At 35.9% G+C, this 16659-nt stretch overlaps 1 protein-coding gene across 1 annotated transcript in view; it reads right to left on the bottom strand.

The window, feature by feature from the left end:
• Window positions 1-16659, bottom strand: part of rab26 (RAB26, member RAS oncogene family) — a 304408-nt gene that overhangs the window by 139613 nt on the left and 148136 nt on the right. Inside the window, exon 4 of the mRNA XM_030122352.1 lies at window positions 14169-14235. Within this exon, the coding sequence (XP_029978212.1) occupies window positions 14169-14235 (67 nt within the window). The remainder of the gene's footprint in view (window positions 1-14168; window positions 14236-16659) is intronic.

Here is a 16659-nt window from a genome sequence, read left to right as displayed (position 1 = left end):
TGGACCTTCACGGCGCCCTTTGGACCAGATGGGGCTGGCAGATTGCACCGGCCTCAGAGCAGACACCGACTCATTTGCACTGATTGTTTGGATCTTCTTGCTCTCATTAAGGGCTTAATTACAGCAAAGGCCTGGGCCAGAACACAATAAAACACACAGTGATAGCTGTGGAGGGCAGGCAGGTCTCCTGTCCATATTTAATACCCTGGATTATCTCCACATCCCTGACCACTCCCTCCTACCTGCAGCCCCACCCAGTCATCACACCTACTCCCTTCCCTGGATAGCAATAATTATTGCAATAAATGTCAAAATATAATTTCTGCTGAGTTTAAATAGTGACTTTTTTTTGTATATGTAAGTGTATGCGCATGGGTATGTATATGTGCGTGTATGAATATATGTGTATGTATGTATATGTAGGTGTATGTGTATATGATATATGTGGATGTGTATATGTACGCATGTGTGCATGTATGTATGTATATGAATGTATATATATATATTAGTGCTGGGCAGCGATTGAAATTTTTAATCGCGATTAATCACGTGGATTTCTGTGATTAATCATGATTAATTGCATAGTTATGGCGGGGTGGGTGCCGGCATCAACAGTGTGTATTTCCTTTCAGTGATATTTCAGACTGCAGTACTCCACTGATAAAAATAATTGCACATGTCAGTGCTTCCAAACACCTGTGTCCTTCTCCCCCCCACCATCTGAAGACATTTAAAATGAAAATTGTCCATGGAACAGACCGCTACTTTTACACGTTTATGTCCACACCAGTTTATTTCCACTTGTGAGTGATTGACAGGAGTCTTAGTCCCATTAATCAGTACTAATACTAATAAACCCAATAATATGTGATGTTCAGTTGTTCAAAGTAAACAAAGGGGGCCCTCTAGTGGTGGGAATAAGTGTCACTAATGTATGTTTTGTCCTTGCGGTGTTCCCGTAGTCAGTTCGGACATAAGAAGGAACTAACAGACACGTTTCTTTCACTCTGTTTGTATGGCCCCAAAAAATTTGCCTGTGAGTATTTTCTGTTCAGTTGTTGTCAGAATGAATAGTATCAAATATCTCTGATGTGAACCTTTGTTGCTTGATTAAAAAGACATTGTAAATCTTAAATTAATCTGTAAATGCTGATCGTTGGTGTGTTTAAGGATTTTCCCATTCAAGTTAGCATCGAGCTAGTGATCTTTTTCCCATTCATTTAAATGTATAATGCCATGTAAATGTACTAAGGCAGTGAACAGAACTCAGACATATTTAGTTTGTGTGTGTCAGTTTTACAGTGAGTCTACAGGAACAGATTTGGACACAAGTTTTGGGCGTCCGGCTTTTCTTGGTAAACCTGTTGTCTATCTGCAGCTAATCGCTACACGCACACAAGCAGAAGAACAGGAGTTAGAATAAAACGGCATTAATGGGAGATTAAAAAATTGTCGGCGTTATTTAATGAATACGATAACATGGTAATAATGCGTTAACTTGCCCAGCCCTAATATATATATATATATATATATATATATATATATATATATATATATATATATATATATATATACATACATATATATACATACATATGTGTGTGTGTGTGTATTTGTGTGTATATATGTATGTGTATATATATATATGTATGTGTGTACGGATGGATAGAAGCGTACGTATATGGGCGTATATGTATGTATGTATATATGTACATATTGTTGGTTTAGACAAAGGGGTGACAGCTAATAAGCAATGCTTCTTCTCACTCCTTTTCAAAATATGACTTTTTTTTTTCTTTTTGTGTGTATCATTATTTTATGCTTCCTTGAATTTTCATTTCTATATTATGTTGTGCAAAGAAGTCAAATAGTAGTAATCAGGAAGCTTGTATCATATCCATATTCAAAATAAATAAAAAATAAATAAATAAATACATTTTTGGGCCAGAGTGAAAATTGAAAAATTTAGATACTTATTTGCTCATTTAATTTTGATTTTTATGAGGCCATAAAACATGAAAACCATTATGTTTAATCAGAATAATGTATCAATCCCTGAGGAAACTGTTGTGTGCTACAGTTGCTCCGTGCAAGTAAAAAAAAAAGTAGCAGGAAAGAAATTATCAATATATATATATATATATATATATATATATATATATATATGAATACATTCAATCAAATCTACAAACATTAGTGTGCATATTATTATGTGTAATTATAATTATGTCATTATAAGGTGGAATTATTCAGTCTGATGGAGACGGGCAGGAATGATTTCCTGTGTGGTTCAGTGCTGCATTTGGGTGGAATCAGTGTGTGAACATGATGAATGTAACTGACTTTGAATGCGTCGTTGGGCTGAGTATGTATGTTCTGTCTGTGTTGGCGTGGGTTTCAAATACAGGCACCTCAGTAGGTTAACTAGTCACACTAAACTGGTCATAGGTGTGAATGGGTGTTCGTCTCAGTTATGTTAGCCTTTCCATCAGTGTCCGTCTGTCCAGGTTGTCCGTCCTCACCTGCTCATAGCTCCAGCACTCAGGTCCAGCACTACAAATCATTATTTCCTTTAAGATTAAAGGCTGGTTTATGGTCCATCAAAACTGAAGAAACTAGATGATTATTTGTGTTTTGAATTACTCATAAAATTAATTTATGAGACAAAAACGCCACCGAGAACACAGCATGATGAAAACAGCATAAATGACATTACAAGACAAAAAAAAAAAAACAAAAAAAACATGAAAGGTGAAATAATGTTCTGCAACATTCAGTCAGAATTTATTTTTAAAAAAATGAATGCAATCGTATTCACCAAGATGAAAACTATTCACGACAAACTTGCCAAACAGCAAAACAGTGTAAACACAATAAACCAATAAGACCAAGTATGTAGCTCATTTATATTGTGATGAATTTTCTTCTTGTTTTTGTTGTGTAGTTTTGTTTTATCAATCAATCAGTCAAACTTTATTTCTATAGCATTTTTCATAAATGGTACATGTAGCACAAAGTGCTTCACAACAAACCCCCCACTGTCCTGCAGTTGCAACTAAAAATACAAGCAACAAAGTAAAGTAAAATTTACAGTAAAAGTTTAATTAAAAGCTAGACTAAAAAGGTAAGTTCTGAGTTTACTCTTAAAAACATGAACACTCGCAGCAGACCTCAGATCCTCGGGTAGACTGTTCCAAAGTTTGGGGCCATAAAAGCTGAATGATGCCTCACCATGAGTTTTGGAGTAGACTCTAGGAACAGTTAAGAGATGACTACCTGAGGACCTGAGGGTTCATATGTTAAAAGCAAATCAGATACATAAACAGGGCTCCAGTTTGCCCAGTCCGACCTCTAACCCTAACCTCTGATTACTCAGATTCCCTCCATCCTGCCCCAACAGTCAAACCAGCGGCATCAGTCTGTTCATGGGAAGTTTCTGTTCCAAACATTTTCCATCAGTTAATGACAGTGGATACAAGGTTAGTGGTGTTAGGACACAAACTCCTTCAGCACATCTGATGTGGCAAAATCAGCTCAAGTCTGTCACCTTCACTTCACTGGGTCCAAATGAAGGAGGGGCATTGTCAGCTCATGTTCAGTATGTGGTTTTACCGACAGAAGGAGGTCACATCCAGGAGACACAGACTGACAGGTGTCTCAGACGGGCTGACACATATCCTGCATAATCACCTGGAATCGTACGGTCTGGAGGTGCTCTAGTGGAAACCTGAACTGACTGCTGGTTCTTGCCCTGTTTCATTTCTTTTAAGTGATGTGGGCCCATATCACAAGTACGAATGGGAATCGAGAACCGGTTCTTTTTGAGAACCGGATCCCAGTAGCTCGATTCCTTGGAATCGTTTGCCTGCTTAACAATTCTGCTTATCGCTTCTGCCTTCGTTGCACATGCGCAATGACGTCACACGTATGTTGCATTGTTTTGGTCAGAATGTAGACAACATGGCCTTGAAGCAGGAACGGTCCAAACAGACCACACCAGGTCTACACAGACCACACCAGGTCCAAACAGACCACACCAGGTCTAAACAGACCACACCAGGTCTACACAGACCACACCAGGTCCAAACAGACCACACCAGGTCTAAACAGACCACACCAGGTCCAAACAGACCACACCAGGTCCAAACAGACCACACCAGGTCTAAACAGACCACACCAGGTCCAAACAGACCACACCAGGTCCAAACAGACCACACCAGGTCCAAACAGACCACACCAGGTCCAAACAGACCACACCAGGTCTAAACAGACCACACCAGGTCCAAACAGACCACACCAGGTCTAAACAGACCACACCAGGTCCACTGGAACACTGTCAAAGCTTCCATTTCTTCTAAAGGGTGGAATCCCTCCAATCTGCTCAAACATTTGTCCATATGTGATTCATTTACAGAAATGTCCAATCAGTGTGCGGCTGACCCTCTGTCTCTATCCGCTTGTGCGCTTGTGAATCTAGCGGCAGAGTGAACACCAGGCCGTCATCCGGGCCATACTTGAATTTAAAATTTGCACTTTACGTGAGTTTTTTTTTTTTCTTTTTTCATTGCTACAGTTCTATGGCAAGACTACAGCAGTTTAATTCCAGTGTACTATTTGTTTACAAAAGGAAACATACTTGAATTTACAGAATACTTATTTGCATTCAAAGATTTTTTTTTTGTTTCGTACAAAAGTGAACATACTTTGTTTTAATGTTTAAAAGCTTTATTTATATTTAAAAAGTATATTTTACATTGTTTTGCAAGAAAAAAATAAACAACTTTAAGATTAACAAATAATCGTTTTTAATTAATCGTGATTTCAATTATTGCTAAAATGATCATGATTATTGTTTTTTTTCTATTATTGAGCAGCCTTAGTACATGTATAAATAATAAGTTGAGGCATAATATTGTTAAAATTGCACTAATTTTTCAATGATATTTCTATTTTTTTCAGGTTATTCACATCTTTTTTGTAAAATGTAAATATTTTCATAATTTAATTGTTTGGGTTTTTTTGTACTAGAATAAAAAGAAAAACTTGGATTTGTCATTATTTATAAATTATTGCGTCATTATTTTACTGGTCTAGCCTGCTTGAGATTAAATTGGGCTAAATATGGCCCCTGAACCAAAAGGAGTTTGACACCCCTGCTGTAATGCATTACTTTTGTAACATGTTACTCCCAACAATGACGATGACCCATCAAAATGTGACGGTGCTGTCGTTCCCTCTTTTCAATTTGACAAGCTGCTTACATTTTTTACCAGGTAAGTTCTCTGAATACTGACACACACCAGGTTAAATTCAGTACTGATCATTTTCAAACAGCCCAAAGACGAGTCATTTGATTCCATGAAAGGACAAATGTACTCTACAACCATCTATTTTATGAGCATTGACACAAATGAGTCTGCAAATGTTCCTGTTGCTTTGACAAACCTGTGCCGGCCTTGCACTCCATACTTTCATTATGACTTGTGGACACTTCGATTTAGCACCTTATGTGTTTAAATATTTTTCCCGACTCGCAGCAGATGGCGGAGGAGCTGTTAAGTGATGGAAAACCTCGGCTACAGCGAGGAGCTCCAAAGTAATATCTGTAACTCAACGACTGTGAGCGCACTTTCAGAAGGCGGTTGGCTAACGTCGCCTGTGGAGACGGAAAAAGAAAAATGTAGGCACATAAACCTGGGAGATTTTTACGTCATTTTCATGCTGTTATTTTGTATTTTTTTGAGGCTATGCATCATTTCTCAACATCAGCAGGTAGAATGTGTTAGGAGGCTTTTTAACAGTCAGACCTTTACTTTTTCAAGTCCGACTCAGAGAAAAAAACAAAACACACAAGAAAAGTACTCGGAGAGCGCAGACCTCCACCAAGACAGATCTGCCCCCCCCCCATTATTTTCTTCATTTTTGGTCATTTTGTTTTTATATTTTCTTCATTTTTCTTCACTTTGTTCATTATTTTCTTCATTTTTCTTCACTGTGTTTTTATATTCATTTTTCGTAATTTTGTTCAATATTTATATTTTCTTCATTTTTGAGTATTTTGCTCATTATTTTCTTCATTTGTGTTCATTTTATTTTTGTATTTTCATCATTTTTGTGCATTTTTTTCATTATTTCCTTCATTTCTGTTCATTTAATTTTTATATTTTCTTCATTTTTGTGCATTTTGTTCATTATTTCCTTCATTTGTGTTCATTTAATTTCTGTATTTTCTTCATTTTTGTGCATTTTGTTCATTATTTCCTTCATTTCTGTTCATTTAATTTTTATATTTTCTTCATTTTGTGAATTTTGTTCATTATTTTCTTTATTTGTGTTCATTTAATTTTTATATTTTCTTCATTTTTGTGCATTTTGTTCATTATTTCCTTCATTTGTGTTCATTTAATTTCTGTATTTTCTTCATTTTTGTGCATTTTGTTCATTATTTCCTTCATTTGTGTTCATTAAATTTTTATATTTTCTTCATTTTTGTGCATTTTGTTCATTATTTCCTTCATTTGTGTTCATTTATTTTTGTATTTTTGTCATTTTTATGCATTTTTTTTCCATTATTTCCTTCATTTCTATTCATTTAATTTTTTATATTTTCTTCATTTTTGCGCATTTTGTTCATTATTTTCTTTATTTGTATTCATTTAATTTTTATATTTTCTTCATTTTTGTGCATTTTGTTCATTACTTCCTTCATTTGTGTTCATTTAATTTCTGTATTTTCTTCATTTTTGTGCATTTTGTTCATTATTTCCTTCATTTCTGTTCATTAAATTTTTATATTTTCTTCATTTTTGTACATTTTGTTCATTATTTCCTTCATTTGTGTTCATTTAATTTTTTGTATTTTTGTCATTTTTGTGCATTTTTTCATTATTTCCTTCATTCCTGGTCATTTAATTTCTCTATTTTCTTCATTTTTGCGCATTTTGTTCATTATTTTCTTTATTTGTGTTCATTTAATTTTTGTATTTTTTGTCATTTTTGTGCATTTTGTTCATTTTTTCCTTCATTTGTGTTCATGATGTGAGTCCACTCCTCATTCTGATTGGACCAAACCCCAAACCCCACCCCCTGATCACCACCAAACTTTAATCATTTGTTCCTTGTGCCAGTATCAACATTTCCTGAAAATTCCATGAAAATCTGTTCATAACTTTTTGAGTTTTCTTGCTAACAAACAAACAAAACAACAAGAAAAAACCAAACCAAACCAAAAATAAGCATCTGAAAAGGACTTTAATTCATGAAAAAATGTAAGGCTGTATACTTGATTTGTATTTGATGATTTGTAATGTGGATTACATTTTTATTGTTTTTATTTTAGTTTATTATTTCAGTTATATTGTATTTTTCAATTCTTTTTTTGTGTATTGTTCATTTCGGGGGAGGTATTCATATAAGCCTTCTTTTTTTGGCTTCTAACCTCTTCTGCACAATTTTTTGTTGTTTTGTTACAAACACGCACACAAAGCACAGTGATCAGAACACCTCCTATCGTAGGTAAAAATACTCCATTAGTCCACAGCTTTGGTGACAGCTGCATTTGGGCTGCGTCCTCTGCCCTGCTCCCACTGTCAGACCAAATGAGCTTTATTTAAAAGTCAGCAACAGACGGACAACTGGGGACGGACGGACGGAGGCTCCCTGGACGGCTTGTTAAAGATCAGAGAGGGTAAACGGTTACACGCTGACAGGTCGGAACACACACACACACACACACACACACACACACACACACACACACACAAGCAGGGCCAGATTTGGTCCTGGTCATGCCCTAAAGTATATAAGAGAACAACTCAGTCTTTTCTATAATAGTGGTGGGGAAATGGAATTCCCTTCCTGCTGATATCAGAGGGTTTGGCAGCTTTGCACTGTTTAAAAAAAACTACTTCAACTTTGGCTGAAACCCACCCAAAACTGTAAACATAATTAAGTGCCTTATTCCACTTGTTTTTTGGACAACTGGGCTTGGACTCTAAAGACGCTGCTGTAACTGAAGTAGGGCCTTTAATGGTACTTGGCTGGAATACTATTTATATTCACTTTGTGCTTTGTACAGAGTATATTTTTTATCCTGTGTTATTTAGACTATGTTGTTATTATTGCATTTTATATTACTAGCTGCATTGTACCCGTGGTGCCACTGTGTGTGAAAAGTGCCTATATATGATTGTAAATGGACACAGCAAGAGCAGCAGCAATTTTTTTTTTAAAATTGTCGTGTGTTTTTTTGTTCACACTATTTGGGAGTGGATATTTAAGGAATATTTTCAAGACACAATTATGCATTTAGGCACTTTGCTTTTTTCAGTACCATCAGTTTACAGTATATGCAGTGAAATACCACCTATTTGCATTCGTCAACATGGAGTATGGCGGCAGGGATGAAGAATTCAAAGTAGAGAGGCTCAAATCTCCCAGCATACCTCACAACATTTGAATACAGACAGAAAACTGTGCCTAGTAGATAGTCAGGTAATGTTTGTATTCATTTGGTGAGTCTGGTGGTGATCGGGCCTGTGAAGGCTGAGGAAAACTCGTACAAACGCCCTCCTGTGACGGAACATCGATCGATCAGACAGAACGTGCATTATATAGTTCAGGGCTGTCGAACTCATTTTAGTTCAGAGGTCACATCCAGCCTAATATGATATAAAAATAATATAAACAATAGGAAAAGAACTTTTGAGTGAAAAAAGTAAATTCTGTAAAATAAAAAATACACTTAAATATGATTAAATATCCTACAATACACACAAAAATACACTTAAATATGCTTAAGTATCCTACAATACACACAAAAATACACTTAAATATGCCTAAATATCCAGGAATACGCACAAAAATACACTTAAATATGCTTAAATATCTTACAATACACGCAAAAATACACTTAAATATGCTTAAGTATCCTACAATACACACAAAAATACACTTAAACATGCCTAAATATCCAGGAATACGCACAAAAATACACTTAAATATGCTTAAATATCTTACAATACATGCAAAAATACACTTAAATATGCTTAAATAATCCACAATACACGCAAAAAAACACTTAAATATGCTTAAATATCCGACAATACACGCAAAAATACACTTCAATATGCTGAAATATCCTACAATACACGCAAAAATACACTTAAAAATGCTTAAATATCCAGCAATACGTGCAAAATACACTTAAATATACTTAAATATCCAACAATACGCGCAAAAATACACTTAAATATGCTTAAATATCCAACAATACGCCCAAAAATACACTTAAATATGCTTAAATATCTTACAATACACGCAAAAATACACTTAAATATGCTTAAATATCCTGCAATACACACAAAAATACACTTAAATATGCTTAAGTATCCTACAATACACACAAAAATACACTTAAATATGCTTAAATATCCAGGAATATGTGCAAAAATACACTTAAATATGCTTAAATATCCAGGAATATGCGCAAAAATACACTTAAATATGCTTAAATATCTTACAATACACGCAAAAATACACTTAAATATGCTAAAAAATCCGACAATACACGTAAAAATACACTTAAATATGATTAAATATCCAGGAATATGCGCAAAAATACACTTAAATATGCTTAAATATCTTACAATACACGCAAAAATACACTTAAATATGCTCAAAAATCCGACAATACACGTAAAAATACACTTAAATATGATTAAATATTCTATAATTACCAGCAAAAATACACTTAAATATGCTTAAATATCCAACAATACACACAAAAATACACTACAATTCTGCATTTAAAAGGTTTTCATCTATGAATTGTACTTGAACATACCATGAACAAATATGAACAACCTGAAAATTCTTCAGTAAAATAAGTGCAATGTTAACAATATTACACCTTAGTTTATCATTTATACATGTGAATCCCAACTTACAGATCACAGTGGATCTACAAATACACAAAATATTAAATCATTTCAGATATTCACTTTTTTTTTCTTTTTTTTTAAAAGACTAGTCTGTAAATGTGAACATTTTTGTGTAATTTTACATTTTTTATACTACACCAAAGAGACAAATTTACAGTTTTCATTATTTATAGTTTATTATGATAGAATTTTACTGGTCTGATCCACTTTAGAATTAACTGACCTAAAATTATTTTAACATCCTCGATTGTTAATATTTTCAGTGTAATTTTTGTATTTCACAAATTCATCCCAGGGGCTAGATTGGACCCATTGGCCCCCGAGCCACATGTTTGACACATGTGATATAGTAGGATATTGTCGTATCTGTATTTCGTTTTTAAATTGTCAATTGTTTTATGTGATGCCCTGTTTTTATATTCTGTATTTACTGTTGTCTGTCTACTTGCCCACACACTGCAGATGCAAATTAGCTCGTAGCTAACTCTGGTGCAATCGTGTGATTGTACGTTATCCCTGTCAAATAAACAACAAAGTAAAGTAAGCCCCCCCCCCATTTTAAATAACACCAGTTTGTCTCAGAAAACTTTAAAATATGTATGCCTTTGAAGTACATGAAAATTTGAAACTATATTGCCTTTTAATTTTTATTATTAATTTTCAATAATAAAGATTGTGTCGTAAAATCACAAAAAAATTATATTAGAGAATCCTCCAAGTTACAACTTAAAACATTTTCTTTCTTGATTTTGCAAAAGCGAAATCATTGATTATGTCACCAAAAGATATCCTACACAACTTTCTATGAACATGATGATAAGAACAGACTTTAGCAGGAGTCTTTCTACTGCTCCTTGGTACGACCATACTTCATATATTGTTTTGAAGTGTGGGGAAACAGTTACCAATGCACCAGTAATCCATTAGTCATATTACAGAAACGAGCAGTACGGATCATTCACAAGGTTGGATTTCTAGAACATACTCAGAATCTGTTTATTCCGTCAAAACTATTAAAAATACATGAACTTGCAAAATATTATACATCAATTATCTTATTCAAAGGATTCAACAAATTACTACCAAATAACATTAGGGCTGGGCAAGTTAACGCATTATTACTGCATTAACACATTCATTAAATAACACCAACAATTTTTTTTTATCTCCCATTAATGCCGTTTTATTCTAACTCCTATTCTTCTGCTTGTGTGCGTGTAGCGATTAGCTGCAGATAGACAACAGGTTTACCAAGAAAAGCCGGACGCTCAAAACTTGTGTCCAAATCTGTTCCTGTAGACTCACTGTAAAACTGACACATACAAACAAAATCTGTCTGAGTTCTGTTCACTGCCTTAGTACATTTACATGGCATTATACATTTAAATGAATGGGGAAAAGATAACTAGCTTGATGCTAACTTGAATAGGAAAATCCATAGACAAGCTAACGATTAGCATTTACAGATTAATTTAAGATTTACAACGTCTTTTTATCCAGCAACAAAGGTTCACATCAGAGATATTTGATACTATTCATTCTGACAACAACTGAACAGAAAATACTCACAGGCAAACGTTTTTGGGGCCATACAAACAGAGTGAAAGAAACGTATCTGTTAGTTCCTTCTTATGTCCGAACTGGCTACGGGACAAAACATATGTTAGTGACACTTATTCCCACCACTAGAGGGCCCCCTTTGTTTACTTTGAACAACTGAACATCACATATTATAGGGCTTATTAGTATTAGTACTGATTAGTGGGACTAAGACTCCTGTCAATCACTCACAACCGGAAATAAACATGTGTGGACATAAACGTGTAACAGTAGCGGTCTGTTCCATGGACATTTTCATTTTAAATGTCTTCAGATGGTGGGGGGGACACACAGGTGTTTGTAAGCACCCCATATAACTATGTAATTAATTGTGATTAATCGCAGAAATCCACATGATTAATTGCGATTAAAAATTTTAATCACTGCCCCCAGCACTAGTAATTATTATCATGTAAGTTGATGGTTAACTGTTACCCATGGAAACACCACCAGGAATGTACTTTGTTTCTATTTTTCACACACATTGTGGTTATATAATGTAAATACTACTGAACGAGTTTATTCTAATTTGGTATAGGTCTGTTTTGTTCATTGTTCTGGCTTGAAGTCTAAGGATGGAATGGGGGGGGGGGGATTAAATAAGATTTTCTCCTTCAAACTCCTTTTCAAGTGTAAATGAATGATTTTGGAATTTTGAACTTGCATGTATTCTATAAATGCTTGAAATAAACAAATGACATGAATGAACAGACAATTTTTCTTGAGACATAGTTGTTCTCTTTTATTGTTTTTCTTCATTCTTTCTTGTGTTTTATTTGTTTTTATGTCTATGTACAACACTTTGGAAAACTGTGTTGTTTTTAAATTGCTTTATAAATAAAGCTGACTTGACTTCTCACTTCATTTTTTATTTTATTATCTGTGGAAATGATCTTTCTCTTGAACTATTTGTTGCCATCAGATATACAAACAGTGGCAATTGCTTCCACATGAGGGAAAACTAAATGAATCTGGTCTTAAAAGATTATCTGATTCTGGAAAAAAGGACAAAAGGATCTGTCTTGGCGGAAGTCTGCGCTCTCCAAGTGCTTTTCTTGTTCTGTAGTGTGTTCATGGTGACAGTTTGATTCTGCTGGAGGACACCAAAGGAGCCTCATAGTCATATTAACCCAAATACTGTATGTCATGATCTAGTCCTACTAGTGCACTGAGACATTTTGCATTTTAGCTGAGAATGCAAACCAGGGGTGTCAAACTAATTTTGGTTCAGTTCCACATTGAGCCCAACTTGATCTCAAGCAGGCCAGACCAGTAAAATAATGACAAAACAACCTATAAATAATGAAAACTCCAAGTCTTTCTTTTTGTTTTAGTACAAAAAAACAAAACATGATATTATGAAAAATATTTGCCTTTTACAAAAAAGATGTGAATAACCTGAAAAAAAATTTAATTTCATTAGAAAAATTAGTGCAGTTTTAACAATATTATGCCTCAACTTATTATTTATACATGTACATTACACACAATGTAACACAAACATTTGGTAACAGGCAGAATATTGTTAAAATTTTGGAGTTTGAACTAAAATAAGAACAATTTGAACAGTATTACATCTCATCTTATTAATAGATCACAATGGATGTACAAATTCACAAAATGTTTAGTATCTGGCAGAATATTGTTAAAATTGCACATTCCAGGTTATTCATATTAGTTTTTATTTATGTATTTATTCGCATTGTATTGTGAAAGGATAGTTTTGTAAATGTAAATATTTTCACATTGTAATGTCATTTTTTTCCGCATAATTTTTCAAGAAGAAAATTTGTACTTGTCATTATTTATGGGTTATTATGTATTTATTTTACTGTAGATCACATTGGTCTGTATGTGGGACCTGAACTAAAAGGACTTGGACAACCTGGACTGTTCATATCTTCAATGTAATTTTTGCACTTTCATCCCACGGGCCGGAATGGAACCTTTTGGTGGGCTGGATTTGGCCCACCAGCCACATATTTGACACTCCTGATGTAAACAAAATAAGCTCCAAGTATATACTGTAATAGTACGAAAAACTACATGTAGATCACTGTTGGACACACATTTGCATCCACAGATAACACATTCCCATCCACATTTGTGTGGTAATGCCTGTACGGCAGCGTATCTGTGTGAGTCCTTCTGTTTCCCAGCTCCTGCTTCTTCAGGTTAGCCCCAGGCTCACTGCTGTATCGACTCGGTGCTGTTGGTCATGATGTACCACATACGCACACTCAAACCACACACACACACACACACACACACACACACACACACACACACACACACACACACACGGGAATAGCTCTTAGCTCTGTGGCTCCGACAGTGAAAGGGGAAGGCTCATTTTCTCACCCAGTGGTTCGCCTCTCGCTCAAGGGAACCTGCACATCTTAGAGCCGTTGGCAAATGCCTGCACATACATACGTCTGTCAAATCAGCAGCATCCTGACTGCTTTTATTTTTATTTTATTTCCCTACAGAAATGGGAGAGCAGCAGGAAGACTGTCAATGTCAATCGACAGGTTTGAAGAAAATAGTACAGAAATGTCAGCGGAGCAGTAGACGGAGGGTTTATCAGCCCCACTTAAACAGGTTTATTCACAGAAACACAAATCTTACCGTGTGCATCGCGGTAGTACGCATGTGTGACGCTTCTGAAACGCTCCTGTCCTGCAGTGTCCCAAATCTGATGAGAAACAATGAGAGAAGTCATTAATGATCCAGTTGGATTAACAAACCTGAGCTCCCAGCTAACCCTTTAACCCAGTGTATCTCAAACTGTGGGGCGGGCCCCCCCATGGGGGCGTGAAGGCTTTCCAGGGGGGCATGGGATCATTCCTAGGTGTTTTGGTTTTTTTTCTTCAGGTTAGAACATGTATCAGGTGGAACTAATGTTTTAGCGTTAGAGCACCCTGGACTCATTTTAGGGACGTACAACAAACAAATCTACTGCCATGGTGATCTGTCACTGGACTAGACCAAGAGTTTAGGTTTGGAGAGTGGACAAGGACTGGACTGGAAAAAAATGTGCAATGTTTCTGGTTTTGCACAGTTTGTACAGTTTGCACTTTAATGTTCTCAGATGTGCAACGGAAACAGGCTCATTGCAGCCACTGATATTGTTAAAATGTTCATCTTTGTTACCAAAATTTGTTTGTTGTTCTACAAAAAAAATTTACCTTATTGTCATAGTTGTAAGATAATTACACATTTCCTATTTTTAATTGGAAAAATAATGTCTCAGGGAGCAGTTTTGCTGAGGTCATTTATATTGTTCAATCAAAAATCGAAGTTATTTTTAATTTGCACAACAAATTATTCAAGGAAAAGCAAAAAGTATTCTAACGATATTGATGTTTCTTTCAATAAAAGTTATAATTGCACCACAGGTACAATGTTGTTGGGGTTGAGTGGGGCTTGGAGATTTTTCGTGCTCCAAAGGGGGGACCGACAGAAAAAGATTGAGAACCACTGCTTTAACCCCTGACGTGTCTGTGGTGAGTGTTTATCCCAGACCCCTGTTAGAAAAGACACACCAGACTTTTATGATAATGTTTTCTCATCTTTTGTTTGGAATGTTCCGAAATCACAGCGGATACCAGGCTTTAGCTGACATACGGTTACAATAATTTAAAATTAATGAATTAACAAAGTGACTATTGCCACAGAGCTGTGGGACTAACTTTCTCATTTGTCTATAACCACAGATCCAATCAGCTCCCTCATTATATGCTGTGTAGACTGATAACCCGTCACCCCGCTGCCACAGTACTGTGACAATAAGCATCGCACATGCCATGGGTCTACCCAGGTACAGGAAAAGACTAGGGTACAAGTTAGAGCCTGACCGATATGGGATTTTTGGGGCCGATGCCAATACCAATATTGGGGGCTAAAAAAAGCCGATATCCAATATTGGCCGATAACCAATATATTGGCCGATACATGAAATAAGAACACTGATCTACACAGGATACAATAATCTTTTATCAGATAATTGTGGAAAGGTGGATAAACAGTTGCATAAATCTGTGTTTATCTCACAAATATAATTGACACAACTTTCAAATGCAAACTATGCAATCACAAAAATAATTAGAGCAAAAAATATGACTGAGCACACAATTATGTTTTCACTCACAAATTTGGATGTGTCTGCCTCATGGCACTACAACTTCTTATGTGGACTAAGGACTAAACTGAGCATGTGCAGAGTGATTTAGGTGAGTGCTAAGTTGTTCCTGAGTGGAGCAACTGCAAGAGTTACAACTGACCTGTGTTACAACTGTCCCTGGTCTCCCCTACATTATTAACACCCAGGCCTGCTGGCAGAATGAAACTGTGAGGGAGACAGGAAGTGAGGGGGGGTCCGTGATTTCCGAAGCGGGGGGGGGGGTTAGCGGTCCATCCTTGTCAGAGTGCGCGGTAGCGGTCCATGATTTTCGCTGGGGTGGGGGGTCGGGGGGGGGGGGGGTGATTATGTGATTGTGTGCGGGGGGGGTGATAGCGTCATTGTCCAAGCAGGAGTGAAAGTGAAACTAACTTGCTTTAAAGTTCCTCTTATTCTCCGGGCAGCACACACACACACACACACACACACACACACACACACACACACACACACACAGGAGCAGCGAGTGACAGAATCTCCGCGCAGCCAGAAAAAGTTAATATATCGGCTACATATTGGCCGATGTTGGTTAATTGGTGATACATTATAATCGGGCTCTAGTACAAGTTGACGAGGCTGGGTCCAGATGACAACGCTTGTGGTATTTTTCTTTTGTGGATTCAAATATTTCGCGTCCATACACGTATCAATTCATAAAATATCTGCGTCCAGGTGGAAATGGGAAAACTGGGTTAAGACGGTGTAATACGTATGCCACACCTATATGTGGCACTGTACACAAACACAGACAGAGCTGCAGGATACAGTAAAACCACAGAAGAATGCACTGAGCATGTGCATGAGGTTACAGCTGGGGATTTGTTCTGCTCACATGCTACTATGGCGTCATCGTTCACTTCAGAGCTAAATAAAACTAAGTTATGGTTTGACAAAAATAAGTTGTCAATACATTTGTGTAAAACAAAATTCATGATTTTT

The sequence above is a fragment of the Sphaeramia orbicularis genome, chromosome 19, assembly GCF_902148855.1.
Source record: "Sphaeramia orbicularis chromosome 19, fSphaOr1.1, whole genome shotgun sequence".
In the NCBI taxonomy this organism is placed as follows: domain Eukaryota; kingdom Metazoa; phylum Chordata; class Actinopteri; order Kurtiformes; family Apogonidae; genus Sphaeramia; species Sphaeramia orbicularis.
The sequence above is the reverse complement of the archived record's forward strand: the minus strand, read 5'-3'. Positions and strand labels throughout refer to the sequence as shown.